This window comes from Chelon labrosus (assembly GCF_963514085.1).
Source record: "Chelon labrosus genome assembly, chromosome: 21".
Lineage (NCBI taxonomy): Eukaryota > Metazoa > Chordata > Actinopteri > Mugiliformes > Mugilidae > Chelon > Chelon labrosus.
The window spans coordinates 6120460-6137291 of record NC_140354.1 but is presented as its reverse complement, the minus strand read 5'-3'; the positions used below and the strand labels follow the sequence as shown (position 1 = coordinate 6137291).

The window sequence follows — 16832 nt, the reverse complement described above, 5'->3', positions numbered from 1 at the left end:
CACCATTGACTGTATTTAAAGATGAAGACATCATCCATCCATGATGTTGCCCATAGAGGAGCAGTTTTCAGGCCATTTCAACAATGCCGGACTTCCAACTAAAAAAATGCATTGCCTTAAAGAGGAACTACTGTTTTTTTTTTTGTTTTTTTTACAACTTAGACCTTATTTCTGGCATAAAATACGATCGTTTACTCACACATATAACTTTGGTGTCATTTGGACTCATTCGGACGGTATTTAGATCCGCGTATATCCATATAGTGGGAGTGACTGGGGCACCGAAACGCAGCCTCTAAATAACGCATCGTTCATTTCACTAATATTTTGTTATGATACACTAGTGCCAGAGCCGTTTCTTGCTATAGGCGAACTAGGCGAATGCTTAGGGGCCCCAAGCCACCAGGGGGCCCCAAACCTGCATGTTCGTCCTCATCTGAGGAGAATTAAAATGTCCTGTCTTTATCTGTTGCTATCTCGTGTGTTTGTTACATCCCTTATATGCTTAAAAGCAAAATAGTAAAATAAACTGCAATGATAAGCTGTGGCTGGTGTTTTTGTGGCAATATTAGGTCATATTCGTTGGACCACATTGTCACACAGTGAGTGACGTACATGACATACCGGGCTGCCAACAGGTATGATGGGAATGATTGACAGCTACACGTCTTTCCCGTTAGCGTGAATATTAAACAAAACAAACACAGCAATGGCATCAAAAATAAGTTATCTCAGTAGCGCGGATAAAACGGAAGAAAAGAAAACGGAGGAAGAAAAATGGTAAAAAGATAACAATAAGGCATTTGTTGCTGATGTGGGCTGGATAGGTGGAGGTGAAAAACCTTTTTTGGAAGGTTTGTTTATTTGTCCTGCTAGCCAGCTAACTAGCCCTGGATAAATGTTGGCTAGCCAGCTAGCTAGCCCTGGATAAATGTTAGCTAGCCAGCTAGCTAGCCCTGGATAAATGTTAGCTAGCTGGCTAGGATTTGTTTGTCATAAACTCTAAAGCTTTAGTGTTTGCTTCATGAAAGTTGGCTAATATAAAATTAATATGTCGCATGTGAATGAACAGTCTGTCCTGACATTAAATGACTGACTGACTCCAGACCCATTTATTATTGTTGTTGTTATTATTATTACAGGGAGGGAGGGCATGTTGATGTAGTTTGCTCTGTCAGTGTTCAGCGGAAGTTGTCTCTCAGATATTTGACACTTAACATTATTTTAGCATTACCTAGGATTCATTTACAAAGTTTAGTGTGTGTTTTATATGCCTCTAATTAGAAGTGTGCTACTGTTTTATAATTTAAATCAATATTTTAAAGGTCTGTTTTTTAAGTGATTTATAAATATAAGGCATTGTGTTTATTATTTTAGACTACTGTGGCAGTGGATCATTTATCTTAGTTTTATTTCTTTAACTAGTCCAATGTGTAAATTAACGCAGAAAACTCTCCGTTAAGTGACAACTTTGTAATTAGGTACAAGCTTTAAAGGGACACTGTACATCACAATGTTTAATATAAAAACAGATTAATTTTTAATTTGTTTAATTTTAACTGTAGCCTGTTTTGCTCATGAAGTGTAATAGATTGTGGCGTCTTAGTGGACCATCTAAGGGTTAGGAATCTCTTCATCGAAGTTTGACAAACAGCATCTTGCTTAGGGCCCCCACAAAGCTAGAAACGGCCCTGGCTAGTGCTGTTCCCAATTGAGTCCACATTTTTCACGGATAGGGAAGTTAGCATTAGCAAACCATATTTATTTCTGCTGTAAAATTGGGCATGTCAGCATAGACATCTACGGAGATTTCGTGCCAGCCCGCAGTGGCCATTCGGGGAACTGCAGTTTGTTCTGTGGTAAAATCAGTCGGGTATGCAAAATCAGTCAATGCAACATATAGAGAGACACTATACAAAATGCGGGCTGCATGGGTCTCTAACATACGAAGACAGGGAAATAGTCTTGTATTTATATAGTGCTTTTCTACCTAAAGTTATTCAAAGCAATTTACAGTCACAGTGACACATCTACCCACCCGTTCGCACAAGCGCAAGCACTGTCACACAGACTGGGAGAAACTCAGGGTTAGGAGGTTAGGCTGCTAAAACAGTTATAATAAATGTAACTCACAGGGCGATTATCTTATAAGAAAAGCGTATAAATATTCCAGACACATTGGTGGGAATGTATGAGAGACATGAACTCTCCCAGAATATCATATTTTGTAGCAGATAATTGGAAAATTTACTGTCATCTTGGTAGAGAACCTCATTGTTTTGGTGCACTTTCCTCATTTGCGGTACCACTGATGAACTTGTCAGACCTGCCAAGTCTGAAACCAAACCTTCATGTGTGGCCATTGTCCCATCTGTCCGTACAACATCGCAGGTTATTGGTTATCGGCATCCTCTAAGTTTATTCATTAGTGTCTTTTTCTTTTTTAAATGCAGCATGGCTTGTGATTCCTCCGGCTCTGCTCTCTCTGCCCTGAGAAGCAACGGTCTCTCGGGGATCACGTCTCTTGTGCTGCTTTGTGCTCATTAATTTCTCTTACTCCTGCAGCAGAACACGCCTGTAACAACAACATAAGGCAGCATGAAAATCCACTGAAAAGCTTCTGATGTAACAGATGGATACAGTTAGATCTATGTATTTTTGGACGCAATTTTTGACATAGAAAACACATCCATCGGAGAGACAGCGTGAACGTTGGCAGTGGCCAAATCAACAGTTTGGTAAATTGTGAGAAATAAAAGAACACACGGGTTAGCTTCGCTTGGATGTCCGCAGAAGGCAGCGGCGCAGAGATCGATGAATCCTCTCCATGATTAAGAAAACCCTTCACAACATGCAGCCTAGTGGAAGAACACTCACCAGGAGGTAGAGATATCATTGATCATCCAAAGCTCCCATAAAGAGAGCACTTCACTAATAAAGAGGGTTTTCGACAATATTCAAGCTGTACACAATCCTCAAGAATTAAAATGTTTGATTGGACTTTGCCAAATGTTTGTTAAAAGAAAAGAATGAAAAAATAGATGGATCTGGAACGGGACCCTTTAGACAGACGAAGCTAAGATCGATAAGGCTTGAAAAGACAACATCCCTTGACTGGTAGAACACACTGGAGGCAGAGTGACGCTTGATTAAACAAAACCTCCAATTTCACAGCAGAAAATAGTTTATTTGGTCACACAAGTGTGAATTACATTGTGTTTTAAAACATTCTTGATAGATATCTATTTAAATATATTCTGCAAACGCACAAGAGGTTACATCTTAAATCCTTATGGGGAAACATAACAAACAGAGAGACACTAAGCATATATCATAGACGGAGAGGGCAAAATCGCAAAAACACACCGGAGGGAAATTGCGTAAAGGAAAACGTTCTGTCTTGTAGGTTGTCTCTCAAAAGGAAAATTGCATCTTACACAACCTGAACAGGAACACAACTAGGAGGCTTTCTACAGCTCTGAGGTAGGACACAACCTTACACTGAAACAGAGAGAGAGAGATACTAAGGAGTAGCTTTCAGTTGGAGAAACAAACAATATAAAGTACAGCGTGTAAACCATTTCACAGCTTTTTCAAATTTGAAATACACAAAAGTCACACGTTTTAAAATACATAACTCTTAAATATATAAGTGCACTCTTTGCTAAACATATTCATTTCGATGTATAATATTTCACATCAGAGGAAAAACATGCCGTGGATACAATCATTGCAAAATACAAGTAGAGTAAGAAAGTGTGCCTCCGATGCTTGGACCCCTCAACCACCTCTGTGCAACATAGATGCCGCAACCTACGCACGTAGCCTATGCTCATCAGTCAAACCCAATCAAGCGCCATCCGGCGCTGTGTCTTTTGTGTCAGTCGGGTTCATTTTTGTTTCTACTTCCTGCTTCACTTCGTACAAATGAGTCATACAAATGTTTGTATCTCCGAATCTCCTCAGTTAACCTTTCCCCGATGTGTTGCATCTCTATTGATCCAGAACAATCAATATGATAATTGCAGAGATGGAGGAGCAGTCGGAAATAGTAAAGCAGAAACACGCTACTAATAAGCGGACCAATCACAGGTCTTGCGGTCTGCGACGCCACGGCGTGTACTTACATTTCTGGGGAGGTGCACGTCAGGCTACGGCACTAGGGTCTGCGTATGCTCCGTGCAGTCACAGACGCAGAAGTCTAAACTGCCTATTACACATAGAATGTGTTCCAGCTCAAAATTTTGGATTGTTAATGTGGTGAAATGTAAATATTACTATATAATAATAAAATAATAATATATATATTTTTTTAATCATACGAATAATATCTTGACAAGACAGAACAGAATCTGCATGCAAGATACAAAACAAACAGACCAAATGACTGACCTGGTCCACTCGACAGGTTCAAAACGACTCACAAAGGAATAATCTGTCATTGACGATTGTAGCTGAGACAGTGCAGCAAGAGTGCTTGGAGTAGTAGCCTACCTGAAAGTCAAAGATACAGTTGAACACAGCGCTGGAAATACTGTGGCGTGCTGATGATTAGTCTATTGATGGCTCGCACAGGATGGGTTTCAGGATGGGCTTCACGCTTTGAGGTCAATCAGAGCAACAAATGGCACCTTACGTTAAACATCTTTGGGACCTAAAAAGAAACAATCTGTAACATTAGTCTCCAACCCTGCAAACTCCTGGACTTGAATAAAAGTGCAAGCCATGGTTAAGGCAAATAGTAGAAATACTGAGATTGTTTTTTTAAATACTAAAAAAAAAGCTTTCTGTCAGTGTAACACGGAAAGTAGAACAAAAGAAGTGTTTAAATGAAGATGAAACATACATTTTGGTGATAGATTTACTTTACACCTTTATAATCTGTCTTTTCAGTTGGATCATTGTTGTCCTTCCTGTTTGGCACGAACAACTTTAGACAAGAGGTTATTAGACAAGAATATTAGTTGCAATGTCTTTCACATAAGGCAATCTCCACTGTCAGCCAAGCTGAAACACGCGTCAAGTCTGCTGCTGAAAAGGCAAATTCAGCGTCACCGTGGCTTCTCTCGGCTCCACCCTCCGCCTGTTGACCATTTCACATTCGTTCTGTCTCCCGTGCTCCTCGTTCATGTGCGACACCTCCGTGGAGGCAGCCTCAAACCCGGGCACGGTGTTGGCCACGTGAACCACGTGGACCTTATTTCTCCCGTTTTTGCTGAGGATGCAGCTGAACACCTTCTTGAAGCCCTTGCGAAAGTGCTTGGACACCAGGGCGTACACTATGGGGTTGACGCACGAGTTGGCGTAGGCCATGCAGTGGGAGAGGAGCCTGAAGGCGTACGTGGTCTGATTGAAGGGGAAGTCTCCGTACAGGTAGCACAAGATCACCACGTGGTACGGCAGCCAGCAAATGCAAAAGAGAACGGTGACGATGATGATCATTTTGGTGACTTTGCGTTTGGCCCTCTTGGACTCCGACATGCCGTCCAGGGGGTCCACAGCCGTCCACAGGTACTTGATGGTCCGAGTGTACGAGAGGCTCACGATGAGCACAGGGATGACGTAGCCGAAGAGGAAGGTGCACGTGTCCAGCACCTTGCGGTTCTGCTCCTCCCAGCCGGGGATACACACAGTGCTGTTGGCGTAGTCAATCAGGTCGTAATAGCTGAGATATGGACCCGCGAAGACCAGGGAAAGACCCCAGATGATCACCATGGCAACCACTGCATTACAAGGGGTTCTCAGCTCTCTGGAGCGCAGCGGGTAGCGAATGGCCAGATACCTATAAAGAGAAGGAAATAATAATGCTAAATTGCAATCCAGGCTGGATGAAGACGGATAATTAGTGGATATGTCGAGTAAATGTGACTCTATATGATAATTAGAGACAAAAGCTAAAATGTTACGACAAATGCAACAGCCACAAAATCTAAAGTCAATTACTATTCTGCAGCATATGTTTTATTGATTAGATATTGAATATTTCATAAGAAAGGCTGTTCCATTTTTCACTTATCTCACGTTTTAAACTGGATCCTTCGGTAAACTGAACCTGGTAAACATGCGATTACCTTGGGACACTCTGCTACCCTGAGCTGATGCCACATTTCCTCAGATTTCAATTAAGATTTAAAAAAAATAAAAGGCAATTACTGCTAACCTCATTACTTCCCAAATTAAGAAACGTGCCTTTAGGATATCAGTAGGGGAGGAAGCTGCCACCTCCACACTCGTGGCCAGCATGGCTCACGCTGGGGGTTCTGTGTTCACTGATAACCACTCACACAAGCCGTTTGTTGGCTTTATTTAGCCGGAAACACCTCGGGGAAATATGTCAAACTGTCCGCAGCATCCGCGCGGAGGGTTTTCAGGCTCTTCCGTGGGATCTGATCTTGCACATGCTTGGTGCTGTGCTTTTGGTTTTACTGAACAGGTAGTTAGGGTGATAAATGTGTAAATCCCACCAGAGGCTTTCTGAATTCTTATTGCCTGATCCTACTCCGGTTTGTTCATTCTTGAATACATAAAGTTCACCCTTTTGCTGCATAGGCTATGTGCTAGAGAATATGAGCTATTGCAGCCTCTCTTTGTTCAAGGAGGGGATTCTGAGTAAAGCAGAAAATCCATGCCCTCGCTCCGCACATTTAAAAGACACTTCAACCAAGTCTCCAGCAACAGAGAAAACAGCCTCTCTGGTCTTTGAAACCTCTCTGAAACTGGCCTGGAGGCTTTCATGTTTGGTGTGAAGGGCGAAAAAGCAGATACTTTGAAGCTACTTGCCACATAAGGAGCATCAGTGTTTTGCACTCATATGTAGGACTCTCAAATCCAAGATGAAATTTAGGAAAAGAATTCTGTCCGCATTCACGAGATGCTTTGCTTTTTGTGATTCTTTAAAGTTTTTCAGAAACTGAAGAATGTGCTGCGGATTCACCACAGTTAAAGTGAAACTGAGCCATGACTCAACCCAGATGAATTATTACCCTGTGTGTGTTTGTACTGTTGCATTTTAATTAAAAACAATAATGCAAGGTGGTTTTATGATTATTTCAAATCATCCTCACGCAGCACATTTCTCCCACCATAAAATCACAGCAAGCATACGATCTCCCTGTGGGGAGCTCGCCGCAGCAGCAGCAGCTAGCGTTTTCATATAAAAGGTAGGTGTGAGTGAGCGGCGCTGGTGTTCATTCAGGCTAAACTGATTTCATTCCTGCCGGGGATCCCTGGCCTGAAGTGTAACTGTAAGCTGCTGCTTTTTCTTGTTCTTTACCGCACAGCCAGTGAGGTGGGAAACATCAGAAATACATTAACCCCCCAACTCAGACGCTGCTGCTGCTCATCTACGGATTGAGGAGGAAATGATTACTGAATCCTCTAAAGTGTAAACACAGCCGGTGTGAGGGCGTCTTCTGCGGGCGGCAGCTGCACACTGACTGTCCATATTGACTCAGCTGATTATGTTGCCTAACATCTATAATGACGGCTTAGCGCTTACTCTGCGAGGGATATCATTTTCGGCCCGGGGATACCGCATGATCGCCTCATAAGATATTCAATTACAGATTCGGTGTCGCTGTGAGGTCTTCCCTTAATTGTATTAATATGTACCCCTGGAGTCCTACTGTTCTTGATGTTTCCATCATTAAACACGAAAAATAAGGTGAAAACGAATGAATTCACAGAACGACCAAATAAACTACGGCTAATGAAAGCTACTTTAAGGAATTTCTAAGGCTTTCTACTCTTTCTAGCTTCAAAAACAATTAGAAAACGCTCTATTTGATGACCCTCTTTGTCAGTAATCTAACTTGATGCTTCTTTACGATCCAGTGCTAATGCCATGTCTGAAAGCAGGCAGAACATCGTACTTCTGAGATTCAGGCAAATGGGTTTTAGGTGATTTTATTGGAGTAAAACAACACTGCTTCTTTCAGCAATTCCAGCTTGCAAAAAAAATGTGTTTTTACCACGTTTGATTCAAAAAATGCATCGTATTGTGATCATTATACGTTGGCATGCATTCACAGAGGTTCTTTTCCTATGTGTGCAACTGAAATCCAGCTTATCTGTAAAGCCAGGGTGACATCATAATTATTATTTTTTTTTTTAATGGTGAGCAATAAAAGTATACGATGCATGAAGGAATCCCTAACCCCCTCTGTGCTGCATTTAACTACATTAATGCCTTGATGGCCAAAAGGAGTACAAAGGGGGATTCCTTTAGCATCATTGTTCAAATTATTATATATATTTTTTATCTAACTTGTCTTCCGATGCAGACATATTCTATACATGTTCTTTATGTCATATTTGGAGGCTAGGGACTGGAACGTGAAATTTTGCATGCATGGGAGCAGTTTTTTTTTTTTTAGGTGCACCTCAACCTTGAACGTAGAGCGGACTAAAACCAGTGACCTTAATCGTCTCAAACCACTAGACTGTAGCTCCTCAATGGTGTATTTCAGGTGGGTAAAAAAAAAACTCAGTCTAAGCTTAACGTGTGTTCATTCCCTTTACAATACTTAACAATTACATATGTGATGTGCATTTGCATCTGATCAAAATGGCTTCATATCGGTAATACGAACACTAACTGGGCTTCTGCAGAGGCCAGTGTTTTTTTATGCATATACTGAAAACCAGATTATTTGGTGCAATATATAATGTCCTTGACCATCCATGCATTGAAATTTCTAATAACACCTGTGCTGAATTGAAATTCAAAGATGGTGGCGAAAAATGGCACTGAAGAGGTTTTCCTTCAAAGCGAACATATCTTTCAAAATTCCTCGGATTACCATTGCATGTGGGCCACCTATAACGCCTCCTGTATCCTTATTTACCCCCTCTGATGACTCATCTGCTTGAACATTGTCGTTGATTTTCTCATAATAATAATAATAATAATAATCTGAGACCGGGCAGCACAGTGGCGTGGTGGTTAGCACTGATGCCTCACAGCAAGAAGGTTCTGGGTTTCTGTGTGGAGTTTGCATGTTCTCCCTGTGTCTGCGTGGGTTCTCTCCGGGTACTCTAGCTTCCTCCCACCGTCCAAAGACATGCTCATTAGGTTAACTGGTGATTCTAAACTGGCCGTAGGTGTGAATATGAGTGTGAATGGTTGTCTGTCTCTCTGTGTTAGCCCTGCGATGGACTGATGACCTGTCCAGGGTGTGTACCCCGCCTCTCGCCCAGTGACAGCTGGGATAGGCTCCAGCCTCCCCGCGACCCTCTGGAGGACAAGCGCCTACAGAAAATGAATGAATGAATGAATAATCTGTGCCCTTGAATTACTAAAAGGCTATGCTCTCTTGTGAAAATCAGCCAAATGCCTCTGCTGCAGAGACATCTTATGTTTCCAGGCTGATACAGACACCTTGTGTGGCATACTATTAAATGTCCCTGTGTCTAGTTTGTAGAGTCTTGTTCTGCATTTGGCATAAAGAACACCTTCTGCAAATGTCGAGAGGACAAATTGAATCAAGGTACGACTGCAGCTATTAATCTGATCTTAGGGAATGAATTAAGTAACATGGGGGCACGCCTAGTAATCTATATGCATGAAATATTCATTCAAGAGAATGGAGGGTTTCATTTGAGAGTAGGGATTGGTAAAATGAATCAAAACAGGTACATGAGTGCATGAATTAGTCATTGGAGCAGGTGAATTCTAATTCGAGACCACACATTACCGCTGAAAAAGGGTGGGTGGACCGAACGCATTTGCAACCGCCTCTTGATATTTATCGCTGTAAATTTCTGATAGCCAGTGTAATGTAACCCCAAGCGGCATGAGAGGATGAGCAGCGGCCACAGACAGACCAATTATCTGGTTAGTCATTTAATTACGCATGTTGTTTTTAAGCACAACAGCCAAAATAGAATCTAATTCAAGCTTTTCAGATGTGAGAAGTTTCAGATTTCTGGACAAAACAAGCAATGTGAAGATGCCACCTTACTGGGAATAAGGTGCAGGAATAATTTTAGAACAAGAAGAAAACAGCCTAATGGGAAATGTGGTCCAAGCGGCGAGAAGAAGTTAACTACCTGTCAACAGACACGGCGGCCAGCGTGAAGCTGCTGGCGTACATGGTGAGGTTGATGAAGAAGTGGACCACTTTGCACATGAAGGAGCCGAACACCCATCCCTCCAGAGAGTAGATGGTGGCTTGGAAAGGGACGCAGAAAATGATGAAGAAGAAGTCGGCCACGCTCAGGTTGAGGATGAACAGGTTGGTCGTGTTGTACCCGATCTGCCCGCTCCGCAGCAGCACGGCGAGCACCAGGCTGTTGCCGATGGTGCCGAGCAGGAAGATGAGGGAGAAGACCACTGACACGATGACGCTGGTGGGGTTCAGCTGGTAGCTTTCAGACACGTTGGCCTGCCCTCCTGGCCTGCTGAAATCCTCAATGTCAGACATGTTGCAAATCTGCAATCCGGAGGAAGAGAGAACACATACAGTACAATCGAATCACCACCTTGAAGGCTTTTTGCAGATATTTAAAATCAACTGAACCCCCTGTACATTCCCCAGTCCAGGTTTATTAGAGACTTGTGTACTGGTAGTCAGCGTTGACATGATGTCAAGACAAATTACACTAAAAAGTTAATAAGCTTGCACACACCAGGAGAGAATTTTTTTTTTCTATCCAAACAATCCCCAGTAGAGTCATCTCATGCATATTAATAAGACAAGAATGAAAGACTGTTTTTAATTGTCAGGCGCGTACTGGGAATATTTTGTGTGTTTAATTGCAAGTAATGCTGCAGTGCGGAAGTTAAAAAGTTTGACACAAAGGGAAGGATTTTGAGTAAGTTAACTAGTTCGGCTTTTTGTGTGTCTTAAAATCATAGCTGTCTGAGTTCTGCTCTCAAGTTCACTCCGCTCCCTGGAAACGAAAAGAGCACAATAAAACTTTTGCTTTCGGTCAAAATGACTTCTGTAAATGATTAGCAGCGATGAGCACGGGTTTGTCTCTGCACTTCCTGACCAGCAACAGTGCCATGTGGAGCCTCTGACGTGCTGCAATTGGAGAAAATGATGCCTCCAATGACGTCATTGTGCACTTTTATTTTTTTCGTCAAATTGGGGCTTGAAAGTAAAGAGGCGCTCTTGACGGTGAGTCACAGGCAAACGCACGCATGGCAGCATCATGTCTCAGGACATTTTATTTCAGACCATCTGCCCATTTGTTGGAGATTTATAACCATTCCAAAGTATGTTTAATGAGCAGCTGGGTCTAAAAACCATGTTCTTTCCTAGCTGTGGTTTGAAAGCGGTGTGTCAAGAATTGCGAGGTTGGTTCGGGTTTTGTTAGGCAAAGCCTCTATGCTTAATTTGGATTTTGCATCTCTGTAGTATTTCAGTCCTTACGGGGGGGGGCCACCGTAAGCGTCAACCCATTGGAGTACCAGAGGTAATGCAGCTGGGAGCAGATGCAGTGTATCTGTTTCAAGTGTATTTTAATGAGATTTTCAAGCTACTTTATAAAAGGGAAGGACATCCTTATTTTATCTGCTGAGTTGACTTCAAAGCAACACTCATTCACTGATCATAAGAGTGTTGAATTGGTTACTAAATGGGTGCACTGAAAAAATCCATGTCACCTTCAAGCAGCAGGCTGTAGCCTTTTTGTGTGAAAGGCTGAGCGGCACGAGAAAACATCTAAAGAAAACTTCCATTATTTCCATCCGCTGCTGCAATAGACACCACGGAGCAGAGCTGGTGTTGTCTTGTTTTTGCCACCTCCAGCCATGAAAGTGACTAGAGAAAGGAAACTCCCCACATATTTGCAAACGCCCACCGCTGCACACCACAAGAAGACAGGAAACAAAAACAGATTTTGCATGGATTCAGCCCGAAGCAAGAAAGCGGCGTGATCTGAATCGAACTAAAGATTGCATGAATGAAGGCTGCCAGTTTTCAAATTAGCATCCTCGCATTTTATATGAAAGACACGTCGCATGATTGATGCTTTATAGTAGTAAAAATGTGATCGCTTGTAAAAATGCATGGAGCTGAGAAGACATTGCCAAACTGGGAAGCTCATACTGCAGTGAAACCACTCACATATTTTGAAGAGATCAACAAGCAACCCCTTAGAGAGTAAAGCAAAGCCCAAGTGAGCATTTCCATTCCTCAGGTCCAGCAAAAACTAATTTAGGTTTAATGACTAAACGTGATTAAACTTTAAACATCCTTTCAGTATTAAACTATCCTGCCCGTCCAGGCCAGTCTGCATAATCAGAATCGTGACTGCGAGCCAAATGAAGAGGATAAACTGATGGCAGAGAATGGCAAATAAATGGCACTTAAAATGGAGAGAACCAGAAGTAGGACGATATCCTTATTAACCTTATAAATCGACTGGCTGTTGCTGCAGAGGAATTCCATCTCTGTCATGGCGTAGCTTGATTCCACTTCCTTCCCCTTTAGGGAGGACAATCTGGAGCGATATTACATTTCCAACTGCAGTGTGTTGTCGCGGCTGAGGCTCCAGTCAGCAAACAGCGTGCTAAAGTCTCAGTGGGATCAGAGGAAGCGGGGATAGACACACAGTAGCTTTATAATAGAGCGTGCAGGAGCTGACAGGTTGTGAAATTTGCAGACTTCGGTGGAGCTCGGCGTGACAAATGTGAGGGTAAAATTAGATATTTTGGAAGCGAAACAATGAGTAATAAAAAACAGCAGAGCCAAAGAAGGTGGGGGAGATGGGGGCACAGCCTGAAACCTGTGGGAGAGCATCATTTTGAGAGCTTTGGTGTGAACCTCAAAATAGCAGGGAAAGATGTAGGACAGCAAACAGCATCCCCATGTTTTGCATCTTCCCCAATAAACAACAGAGGTAGAATAAGGTACACACACTCAAACTTTAGACAACAGCAACCTTTCTACATCCTGTAATCAAGTTATTAAACAGATAAGGCTGATTGTATGTTGTAAATTTAAATAGATTTTTTTTATTCTGCACAGACAACAGAATTAGCATGCAGATCAGGCAGATGTAGTGTGATAAGCCTACCGGACTGATGACAGGTGAACAGTATGAAAAGCTTCAGCGCTCCTCTCAGATCAGGAATGTCACTCCCAGCAGACCTGCTGTATTAACACGCTCATACCCTCCGCATCGATGCCTCCTCTGTTCTTCCAGTGTACATTGCTATCTGCCTGTGTTGCTGCCGTCTTACTCTTTCTCCGCCTCCCCCCCCTCCCCCCGGCCCCCCTCTCCCCCCAGCCGCTCTCCCCCTGGTGAGGACTCCTCCTCCATATTCACTTTGTTCACACTCCACTGCAGAAAAGGATTGCAGAGTGGAGGTATGGAAGGAAGCGGCGGCGGCGTCTGGCAATCTATTCTCAATCACTGCATAATCAGGAAGCCGATAGTACAGTGAACTTCATTGCCTCTGAAGAATCTGCATCCAAGTCAGGCTGCCTTCCAATGAGGCATGACTTTTGTGTTTGTGTTCATCTTTGACATGGATTATTGTGTAATGAGTGAAACCATTGTCTGCCAAAAAAAGAGCTCAATATAATCTAGCCAGGAAGTTGGCGAGGTGAAAATAATACTGTATGCACTGTTGGAGTTCTAATTAATGACTAATGCTAGCTCTGCATCAGGTTTCAAAATGAAAGAAGGTGGGTGATGTCAATATGGATGTCTGGGGACACCCAATATTTTGGATTCTTTAAAATAAAGTGGCCCAAAAGTTAAACTGTCTACATGATTTGCTTCCGTACATTGGATACCTTACATAATACATCAATACATGTTATTCATTTCTTACTTAATAATCCCCTGAAACTACCAAATCCAATGTAGTATTAAAATATGTTTATAGATTAATAGATATATATTGTATATAAAACCTGCAAGATTTGAAATGTGCACTGCAAGGTTGGGTGTCATACAGTATACTGAGCGTGAGGCATAGTTTATGGTGCATCTGTACTTTTGATCACAGTATTGATAACATGTCTTTCCACTGTATATTAATATATCAAGTCTTTGTCATAATGACAAAGCCTCAATTATCATGTTTTGTCCTGATACAATAATCTTCATTTTGAGACTATACACATCTCCATTTTGAAGGTAGAAGTTTTGGTTTTCTGGTTGGCTTATCTACAAATGCATAGTATAGTATAGTATAGTATAGTATAGTATAGTATAGTATAGTGACTGTAATATATAATATAGGCAGGGTATGGCAGGGTATGGCAGGGTATGACATGGTATGGCGCGGCATGGCATGGCATGGCATGGCATAGTATAGTGACTGTAATATATAATATAGGCATGGTATGGTATAGTATGGTATAGTATGGTATGGTATGGCATGGTGCAGTATGGCATAGTATAGTAAATGGTTAATGGCCTTGCTTTTATACCTATTGGTACTCAAAGCGACACAGACACATCAAGCACACACACATTCACACACCAGTGCAACTGGGGGTTCAGTGTCTTGCTCAAGGACACTTCAGCATGTGATCGAACCGCTAATCCTCTGGTTCGTGGACAACCCGCTCTACCTACTGAGTCACAGCTCCCCTATAGCATAGTATAGTATAGTATAGTGACTGTAATATATAATATAGGCAGGGTATGGTATGGCATGGCATGGCATGGCATAGTATAGTATAGTATAGTATAGTATAGTATAGTGACTATAATAATATAATATAGGCATGATAAGTTATGGTACGGCATGGCATGGTATGGTGTGGTATAGTATAGTATAGTATAGTATAGTATAGCATAGTATAGTGACTATACTATATAATATAGGCATGGTATGGTACGGCACGGCACGGCACAGCACGGCACGGTATAGTATAGTGACTATAATATATATTATAGGCATGGTAAGGTATGGTATGGTACAGCATGGCATGGCATGGCATGGTATAGTATAGTATAGTGACTATAATATAAAGTCATGGTAAGGTATAGTATAGTATATTATAGTATAGTATAGAGACTATAATATATAATACAGGCATGGTAAGGTATGGTATGGTACAGCATTGCATGGCATGGCATGGCATGATATAGTATAGTGTAGTGTCTATAACATATAATAAAGGCATGTTAAGGATTGGTACGGTACGGCATGACATAGTATAGTATAGCATAGTGACTATAATATATAGTATAGTATAGTATAGTATAGTATATTATAGTATAGTATAGTATAGTATAGTAAAGAATACCATCATCTGTGTGTGATTTGTATTTGTGGTGTGGACCTGTATTGTCACTGTTTATATGTTTTGAACACAGAGGGAAGACGAGATTGATACTACTCTCATTCTAAACAGACCAATAATAAATGCCATTATAGAAACATACAAACAAACAACCAGTGATTATTGTGAGTTGGGATTCACAGCTCACAACGGTGTGGTATGTGTCATGACCTATACCATCTGCTGAATAAAAAGCACCAGTGTTTGTGATAGTACAGGATGAAATATTGTTTGTTATCGTGGTTGATTAATCAGTTCTGGTTTAACAACAGCAATAGAAATTGTAATTAACAGAATCCTCACATGTAGATGTTTACTCCTCTTGCTGCCATCTGTTCCTTTTGACCTTTCTCCAACACGTTCCAGTGTAAAAGATATATTGCCATCAGTGTCTGGCGCGGGCTGCCCTCCCTGTTGTTGGCTGAAGATCTTGAATCTTGAGTCAAGTAACATTCAGATGCAACCTACGCACCTTCATCCTGACACGTTTCTGCCTCTTCCTGTTCCAAATACAAACTCTGACAGGCTGTCTGTACTGCTGTCAGCTACCATCCATCATCGAGGGCGACGTGTCCACACAAAGCAAACACCTGGGGGGGAAAAACCTTTCTCATCCATTACTTTATTCTACTATGATTTATGTATATATCTATCACTGTTATTACCTGTACGGATTTTCAATATTTTTGTCCAAGTTGTAGAATTTTTGGCAAGTAGCATGACAAATCTGAAAAATCCAACACTGGGAAGATTAATCTTCTTCAGTTCCGGGTATAAATTCGTGTATTACACCTAAAACTGAATTACGAAGTTACGAGGCCGATTCAGTTGAGATCAAATCAATCTTCAGTTCAACTCGCTGCTTCCTTACGTAACAGGACCTCCGCTATTTAACCGATGCAAACGGCTTAGTTCGGACAATGATGGATCCTGGCCTCGGCGTGAGGGAAATTAACATTCAGAAATACCTCTGGGTGTTGTTTCGTGTGGACGTTTCCATGGCAACAGCAGATGGATCACTATGAAAGGATGGCAAAAAAAACCCCCACAGGATTGATTTCCACCCAGAACACAGAGAGTGGGGTGACATTTTACAGAGTGGTCTACAAAGAGGTGCAGCGAATTAGTGAATTATTAAATTTCAGCTTGAGGCCGACAGTGTGAAACATATTTCTCCTGCACTTAGACCTCGGCCACTTCTCTGCTCCGCTGTTTACCAGCAACAAGTTGCTCACATGAAACAACCCAGACTCATCCTGTAAATTCAGTTAAAACAATTAGAAAACATAGAAATGTTTCAAACGTATGTTCAGTAAATGCATTATATTATGCAGTGCACTGGTTACAATTACTACTATAATTACAGCAGAAAAACCCACGTGCATGCAGCCTGCGGGAATTACAGCTCAAGTACTGACATGCAATCAGACAGCTCCTATAATAAAAACTGTGACAAAAATCCTAACAGATTCATTACCTTCAAGAGTCAGCGTCTCTAAAATAAAATGTCATGACCAGACCACCTAATAAATTAGTCTTCTGTGGGAGTGCAAACAAGCATCCCATATTGACGTTACA

General features: G+C 41.7%; 1 protein-coding gene across 1 annotated transcript; it reads right to left on the bottom strand.

Annotated features, from left to right (window-relative positions):
* Positions 1–4877: 4877 nt before the first annotated feature.
* Positions 4878–13141, bottom strand: galr2b (galanin receptor 2b). Its single transcript, XM_084571460.1, has 3 exons — positions 13027–13141; positions 10051–10433; positions 4878–5782 (listed from the first exon to the last, which is right to left on the bottom strand). Exons 2-3 carry the CDS (start codon positions 10422–10424, stop codon positions 5020–5022), a joined length of 1137 nt encoding a protein of 378 aa, XP_084427586.1. The 5' UTR covers positions 10425–10433; positions 13027–13141; the 3' UTR covers positions 4878–5019.
* Between the last annotated feature and the right edge of the window lie 3691 nt (positions 13142–16832).